Below are 8,128 nucleotides of genomic sequence, written 5' to 3'. Positions count from 1 at the left end.
TAGCACTTTCAACCGCTACATTTATAGATGGGGTTGTATGACTAAGATTGATGCAACCTCCTTACTCTTGGCTCGTCTGAAAAATCGTCCATAGACCCTGATTATCATACAAGCATAAGTTCTTGAGCAGTACTTGAACAAGTAGAAACGTCTTCTATACATGGGTAACCCATTTATCGTGCATAACACCATACTGGCACAAGTTCCACGGTGTTATCGCTGTTGGCGTAAACAAAGGGCCAAGACAGAGAGATAGCCTGCAATAAAAAAACAGAAAGGCGATTAAAAGAGGCAGCAATCTGCGAAGAAGAAATTCAAGGTCAAGAGAACGACTGCCAAGTGGCTGGGAAAAAATAAACTGCTGAAAATAAATGACTAGTTACAAATATTGAACGTTTTTGCGGACCTGAAAATCAGTCCACGTGGAAGGCAGCCATCAAAAGTAATTTCAAAGACATGAACATGAAAAACCAGGAACCGAAATCGTAATTTCACGTTCACCAACCTCATTATAGTAGCCGCGAGTCTGTCAGCCATTACTGTAGATGTACCGGTATTTGTAGTTTTACAACACCAATATCCAATGCCTGAGAGGCGGTTATATGCGGTACGCTTTTCGTAGTAACGAGTATGAAAGAGTGACGTCCTCGAAAAGAGTATTATCTGATAAGTGTCATCAGAAGACTCAATACGGTCACGTTAGTCCTTCTGACCGAATGTGTCTTCCTTGTGATGAAGAATTGAGTAGAGTTGTTAAACCCCCCAATAATCAACACACCCTGGAATCGAACTCACAATGACAACGCATAATCAGAGTTGAGCACGTGACTAAGATAAACTTTTGGACATGCACTTCACCACTCAACGCCAACTGCAAGATCACCATCAGCATGAATTTATCGCTTTTGGATCCGTTTTCGCTGGCCCAGGACTATCCGGAAACCCTAAGCAAGAGGCTGAGTGAGTACGCATGCCAGAATCACGCGAGATACGCGAATCACATGCAGTTCCAGAAACTAACACAGAATGGGGACACTCGTGTTGCATTTCGTTTAATCGAAAGGGAGACTACTTTGCATCGGGGCTTGTGGATGGCACAATTGTAATTTTCGATTTCGACACGCACGGAGTTATTGCTGTTCTTCGCGGCCACTCGCGACAGATCCAGAGTCTCAGTTGGTCAAAAGATGGACGGTATATCCTGTCTTCATCACGAGATTGGACGTGCATGCTGTGGGACTTGAGCACCAAAAAGGCGACACAGACGATCAATTTCAACACCCCGGTCTGGGGCGCACAACTGCATCCTTCGGGTCACGCGCTGTTTGTAGTCTCTTTGTACGAGGCAGCTCCCAAACTTGTGCACTTGGACACGGAAAGAGGAGGGGGGCCTACGATGCATGATCTGCCTACAGACGAGCAGAAGGACGACGAAGATTCGGAAACGACAAAGAAACCGGTCAAACATCTCACTCTTGTCACGCAATTCGACAAGTCCGGCAAGTATATTTTTGCAGGCACCTCTAGGGGGTTTCTTAACGTTATCTCTACCGACACCCGTGACATTCTGCATTCAACTCGAGTTACGTCCTCATCTATCAAAAACATTGAGGTTAGTCAATCCGGGCGTTCTCTTGGAATCAATTCGTCAGATCGAGTCATTCGTCAGATCCAGGTGCCGACTCTTCTGTCTACAGAGCCTGATACATGGGAGTTTGAAGTTATTCTCAAATACCAGGACGTGGTGAACAGGCTGCAGTGGAACTCCATCACGTTTGCGTCCAATGGAGAGTACATGCTGGCATCGACTTTCGAGTCACATGACGTGTACATGTGGGAAACGAGCATGGGTTCGCTGGTGAAGATCTTTGAGGGTCCCAAGGAGGAACTGACAGGCATCTCATGGCATCCCAGTCGTCCCATTCTTGCTGCTATCGGTCTGGACTCGGGTAAGATCTTTCTGTGGTCCACTATCACGCCTCAGCGGTGGTCAGCTCTGGCTCCTGACTTCGTTGAGGTCGAAGAGAACATCAACTACGAGGAAAAGGAAGACGAGTTTGATATGGCTGACCAGGAAGATATTGATCAGCAGCGGCAGGACGATGAGGATGGGGAGGTAGATGTGATGACCATTGAGCAGATTAGAGGCGTTGTTGGTCAGCACGAGAGTTTCATTGTGCCTATTGAGTTGTCTGATGTTGAAGAGGCTCCTGTTAGCGATGACGACTAGGAGAGAGCAGGTAGAAGGAAAAACAAGGGCAGAATGGGCACAAGGGATTGGAATATGTAATATAGGATAAGTTATTGTATTAAGCGGTTGTACGAGTAGCGCAAAATGTGTTATGTTTTGAATGTGAATATCTTGGAACTCTCAAGTCTTATCTCTTATCGGTCTACACAGCAATTAAACCAAAGTTGGTGTGCAAGGCGTTTGCGACAATCGAACCACGTAATAACATATCTCGAGCTCGGTATGGTGTCTGCTACATACTGAAGGGGTTGCTTCGCGGGACAAGCATGTTTCTGGTATGGACAGTAATACTGGGAACGGAGCTACTACACCGCCCACCAAAAGTTAGCATATAGTGTAAACATACGCCACAGCTACAGGTGTATTCGCGATACTGCAGTGTACATACTCATCCAGTATTTGTACCGGTAATATCATGAGTTGTAAGTCCGATCTCACGTGCCGAGACTTGCTCGCAGTTAATTGGGAGCCGAGGTGGCCAAAACGGGAAGCGCAATAACGGTATCTTACAATCGACATGGGGGAAGTGCGAAAGTTTTGCACACGAGTGGATCAGACAAAGCAGCACAAGACGGCGCTAGTGAAGTACGCGAACTGTGTGGAATGATGACGTGAATAATAATGCCCCTCACGGGTGACAGGTGACAGATGTTCCTGACAGTGACGGCGGTATCAAAACTTGCTTGGCATAACCGTCGAGCACCGCGCCAGACGTCTTCAGAGACCCCCAGTAACCTCAACCAATTAACGGTGGGATAGAGCTGGAGGCTGTGGTTGCTAAAGCAACTGGTGTAACTTGTTTATACTCTTTTTAGCGCGTCCCAAACAGAAGGTACAAGTGGAATACGCACAGGACACGCGAGTAGCCACACGGGCTGTAAAGAAGGAGGTGCACATGTATGGACCTCTGTACTGAACGCACTGTAGTGGAGCCAGTACAAATGGTGGGCTTGGTCTGACACGCGAAGCAAACATATCCAAAGTGATCCAAGCAGCCTGAAAATCGCTCATCGCACTACCGCGGAATTCTTTTGTTTGCACCTGAAAAACAAGCCTTTTCTAAAGACGCAGCTGGCAAGCTCGATTTGGACATGACTCGCCTTTTTTGGGAGATGTGCAGGTACATGCGTTTGACACGGGGGGTTGCGGAAAGGTCTTGCGGGAGTTGTACAAGTCGTAGAGACAAGAGAATTGCACGGTGAGATTCCTGTCACGTGAATATATATATTTACACGCGACAACGGAAAAAAAGCCGCCTCCACTCCCACTTTTCGCCTTTCGCCAAGCCTCTAATGCCTTATCAGTGGGTCCCTTTCAGAATGCGAACCTTGATAACACTGCCAATAGCCCAGACGTAGAGGGTGAAACATGACAAAGCCGACGGGCGAAGAAAAAAAGCGGATAACATGCGGATACCCCGAAGAAAGAAAATGTATATAAGTCGACTGGATTCTTCCCTTTTGCTGCCAAGAAACCACTCTCTCATACACTCGCTAAAATGAAGTTCTCTCTCGCTATCGCTGCCGCTGTTGCCGGCATTGTCTCCGCCGCCGCCAACGCCACTGCCGTCGTCACCCAGATCGGTGATGGCCAGATCCAGGCTCCCCCCTCCACCGCTGCTGCCCAGGCCAACGGTGCCGCTGCTCTTGGTGTCTCTGCCGCCGCTGCCGGTGTTGTTGTTGTCGCTGCTCTCTTCTAAGTTGCACGCTAGAAGCTGAACTAGTAGTGATCCCACCATAATTAATATTGTTACCCGATAAAACGATTGTAGAAATGTGTTTGTATAGAGCACCTGCTATGGAAGTCATCATCCAAGTTTGTATACATTTGCGGGCTCCAGAATGTTGACTACTTGCCGAGTCATGCCCGCGCATGGGCTATCAACAGCACTCATACCATATTATCGTATCCCATCACTAGAAAACTATGAGTCACATTCCAGAGGTTGCTGCAGGTGTTCTCCGACTTCCTCAAGTGTGTCTACGCCGAATACGATCGTCAAACTCACATCACTCATCCGGTAACCAAGCCGCTTCTCGGGTATATAACCGCACATTCCATAAGCAGCAACCTGTAGACCACAAGCACTGTAGAGTTGTATAGCCCCTCCAGAACCACCCCCGTGTATCCATTAATTTGAAATCGGGTCCATTCCCCCCTTGCCCAAATCTCCGAATACCCCTCCGACTTTTCACACACGGCTATAAGGGCCATTGGAATGTCGGAACGGCACTAGTGAGAGCTTGTGTAGAAACACGGGCTTCAAAGAAAAACATAAGCCGTGGCGCAACGAGCAAATCGAGGCTTGAGTTATTTTCTTGTATGAATTGTGCATTTTGTCCTTGTACTGTAGACGTAATTTTTCAACAAGTTTCACTCAATACAGCACGCGACAGAAACTCAATGTGAAAAGTGCGCACGCCACAACACCGATAAAAGGGGTAATAGTCTGTCGATCCGGATGTCTAATATATGAATCTGATCCTAAAGTGCCAGTGAATACTAAAAAAGAACCATTTACCCCATATCTATACCGGCCGGCTCAAAAACAAGGATTTCTCCTACCAGTGATTTCTGAATTTTTCCAGTCAGAATTTCCGCGCCGATGGTTTAGTGGTAAAATCCATCGTTGCCATCGATGGGCCCCCGGTTCGATTCCGGGTCGGCGCAGTGTGGTTACGGCCATATCCTGGTGAAAATACGGCTTCCCGTCCGATCAGCCATAGTCAAGCACCAGAGAGCCCAGTTAGTATTGTAGTGGGAGACCATACGAGAATCCTGGGTGCTGTAATCTTTTTCAATCTCTTAGCAGTTGTATTTTTGTCGTCCCATGTGTTTGTAGGCGGTTTCGGCACCATTTATATTCCATATTCATTCGGATCGTGATATGCACTGTTTTTTTCTCTGTATGTAGGGGTTGAGTTGATCACAGTATGTACATTTCATGTGTGATAGCAAGCAAAAGTCGACTAAAAATCTCCCTAGGGTTCGATTGGCTGTATAAAAACCACTTCCTTTAGTATGTACAGTAATCCCAGGTTATATGGTCTGTGCTGGGTGTGTGCCCACAAACACTCATACCTCAAAGACGATGCTACAAATCTTACAATACATCTCTTGAAATGCTACCAATTCACCAAACAGAGGCAATATAAAAGATATATTAAGAGTTAAATAAACAAGACCAGCTTGAAGAACAGTGGATGGACTACTCGTTGTCTGACTTGAGTCGCTACTTGGAACAGCACGACTTATTGAAAGCCAGCTGCGACACCTTGTCGGTAAGAGAGACAACCTTAGCACCGGAAGCAGCCTGGGCCTCTGTGGTGGTTCGAGCATGCGAAGGAGGCACGTCCAAAGCCGGGTTCTGCAGGAAGAAGTTTCTGGGTCGCAAAAGTAGAGTCATGGGCTCGGCAGGCATCAAAGGGAAGTCCTCGGGAGCAGGGAAATGGGTCAGACCAAAAGTGTGATAGGCAACAACATCGGTATCGTTGATATTGGCCTTCTCTCCGCACTGCTCAATCCACTCGGGGAGACCCCTTGAGGGCTTTCCACTTGTCTGGCAAACAAACCGTCCAGCAGGGTACAGCTGGCCGTCCACATACGGAACAACATGCATATGGTGTCGTGCAAAACCAGCTCGGTTCCAAACCAGTCCACCAGGCTGAGGAAGCAGAGGAGGGCACTCACGAGACACCAGCTTGTAAGAAGCGGGCTTCTTGGAGTACTGGTTGATGGACTTCGGGTTGAAAAAGTCCCAAGTTCGCGATGTATTACCATCATAATCCGTCATAGCCTCGATCGGGTTGTTGAAGACCGTTCGCTTGGGCCGGAAACCATTGCCGTGCAGGTTTTCTGGGTGTCCAGGCGGGAAGGGTGACCGCTCAGCGTCCACCATTGCCACAGAATTACCTGGATGCAGCTGGGAATCAATGGCAGGATGGATTCGCAGAGAAAAGAGATGCTGATGGTTGTGGGCGTTGGTACCAGGGTACACCTCTGTGCCCCAGCCATGCAAATCTTCTCCGGGATTGCAGGGGAAAGTGTTGAGGATGCCGGTGAGCTTAATCTCCAGCTGGATGGTACCGTCCTGGTGGAAAATCCAGTAGACGCAGTATTCGTAGTTTGCGGCGGTGAAAATCTGCGACAAAATGAGCTTGGTAGCTCGAGTGACGATCGAAGTCTGGAACTCGTCTCGGAAGTCAGAGTGCTTGAAAAGCAGACCATTGTCCTCCTCGTGGATACACACAGCGTTGGGAACAGTGAGAGGCTTTCCTTCGGCGTCGGAAAAGTGCGCATCAAGGTAGTGAATGACTCCCTTGCAATCACATCCGAGGGAAAGAGGATTGGTCATGAGACCGGCTCCGTACTCTCCCAGATCAAAGGCGTGCTTTCGCTGGTGAGGGTGCTCGGGGTTTCCGTAGGGAACAACCATTTCAACGAGAGAGAGACGATGGAACATGTTTCGCTGGTTACCATGGTCGTTGAAAGAGATCTGAGACAGCACAATTCCCTCTCTGTAGTTGAATCCCACGTGAAATCGGAATCCCTGCCACTCCATGATTCGACCGGTCATCTTGAAGTTGACTCCTTCGGGCTGAGACACGTCGATGGGCTTCACGTCTCTGTAACCGGTAGTCTTGGAGATATCCTGAGGGTTGAAGTTGGAATTCTTAAGCTTGGAGAGAGGTCGACGAACGGGAGGAATATCAATAAAGATGACTTTCTGCTCCGTGGCGTCGTAGATTGGAGTGAAGTCAAGAGGATGGGAGTACTGGGAGTCGTCCTGGTGGGCTCGGAAGTAGAGGAACGCCTGCTGTAGACGTCGTTCGGCACCCCATCTTTCGTCATAGCCAATAGTCCAGGGATCACAGTACACCTGGGACATGTTGTCAACTCCAATGAGTTTGCACTGCTTGATGACTTCGGGGTCCTGTCGCACAATTTCCTCGACCTTTTGGAGGTCGTCAACGGTAAGAATAGGCTGGACGCCCTCAATTTCGGACCACGAAAGCACCTTTGAGCCGGTGAGACAGACCCGGCCCTCGGTGACGCCCTTCTTGCCTCTCACAACGAGTACGACCTCCGCTCGTCGAGGAGGTTTGGCCACCGAGGAAGGCGACGCCTCCCACGCAAGAAGCTCGGCCTTGGGCGGCTCGATCAGCGTGATGAGATTGAACCGGTACGGAGACGAGTCTCGCATCTGCGATTTGACGATGGAAGCGGCATGTTCGATTTCGGAGGGAGAGAGAGGATCAAGAGGATGACCTGCGGTGATGGTGGCCGCGGTTGTTTGTGTAGCTAGTTGTGATAGTCTGTGCATGGCTGGGTGCTTGTTGCAGCTGTTAGTGGTGTAGTATTAGTGGATTTGTTCCTCATTTTATATTTTGACGGGTTTGGATCATGACAATCTAGACCCCATCGTGGTACAATCTGAGTGTGTCTAGTCTGCATGCAGACAAAGTATATGCAGGTCAATTGGGAGCAAAAAATGATAAGTGGGGATTCGCCAGGGAGGGTTAAGGTGGTGTTAGAGTGGCGTAAATCGAAAACTGGAGCGTTAAGAACGAAATTCACTACCAAATGCACATATTTGAATACCAATATCGCCACATTTCGCACTGGAATGCTCCCTACAACGCAATCATCGTTCTTACTCGTCTTCCGCACCCCCTCAACAAACTTTCATATAGCCAGATAAATTGGGAGATAACGGAACTCTAATGAGATAACAGCGTGGTCTTGATTGGACTGATTGCACCGTGGAAAGATGGAGCGTCTGCGATAGACTGAGATGGAGTGCATTGAGAGCAACGGCTGTGTGGGAGAGTAAACAGGGAGAATGCAGATGGGAATGACAGACGCAAGTGACGACAA

General features: G+C 48.5%; 3 protein-coding genes and 2 non-coding genes across 5 annotated transcripts; 4 read left to right on the top strand and 1 right to left on the bottom strand.

The window, feature by feature from the left end:
* Positions 1 to 890: 890 nt before the first annotated feature.
* YALI1_C31576g (uncharacterized protein) lies at positions 891 to 2,230 on the top strand (the record flags this gene model as incomplete). The annotated part of the gene is made up of 2 exons (XM_502155.3): positions 891 to 960; positions 1,026 to 2,230. The coding sequence occupies 2 exons, from the start codon at positions 891 to 893 to the stop codon at positions 2,228 to 2,230; spliced, it is 1,275 nt and encodes a 424-aa protein (XP_502155.1).
* A 1,519-nt stretch (positions 2,231 to 3,749) lies between these two features.
* YALI1_C31549g (uncharacterized protein) lies at positions 3,750 to 3,950 on the top strand (the record flags this gene model as incomplete). Its single annotated transcript, XM_502154.3, has 1 exon — positions 3,750 to 3,950. One exon carries the CDS (start codon positions 3,750 to 3,752, stop codon positions 3,948 to 3,950), a length of 201 nt encoding a protein of 66 aa, XP_502154.1.
* A 900-nt stretch (positions 3,951 to 4,850) lies between these two features.
* YALI1_C31538r lies at positions 4,851 to 4,921 on the top strand. The gene has a single exon. It is a non-coding gene; the product is annotated as a tRNA-Gly (tRNA).
* A 4-nt stretch (positions 4,922 to 4,925) lies between these two features.
* YALI1_C31537r lies at positions 4,926 to 5,044 on the top strand. The gene has a single exon (XR_002432110.3). It is a non-coding gene; the product is annotated as a 5S ribosomal RNA (ribosomal RNA).
* Positions 5,045 to 5,483: 439 nt separating this feature from the next.
* On the bottom strand, positions 5,484 to 7,574 carry YALI1_C31510g (uncharacterized protein; the record flags this gene model as incomplete). The annotated part of the gene is made up of 1 exon (XM_502153.4): positions 5,484 to 7,574. The coding sequence occupies one exon, from the start codon at positions 7,572 to 7,574 to the stop codon at positions 5,484 to 5,486; it is 2,091 nt and encodes a 696-aa protein (XP_502153.2).
* Positions 7,575 to 8,128: the final 554 nt, after the last annotated feature.

Source organism: Yarrowia lipolytica, chromosome 1C, assembly GCF_001761485.1.
Source record: "Yarrowia lipolytica chromosome 1C, complete sequence".
NCBI lineage: Eukaryota > Fungi > Ascomycota > Dipodascomycetes > Dipodascales > Yarrowia > Yarrowia lipolytica.
This window is presented reverse-complemented; position numbering and strand designations above follow the sequence as displayed.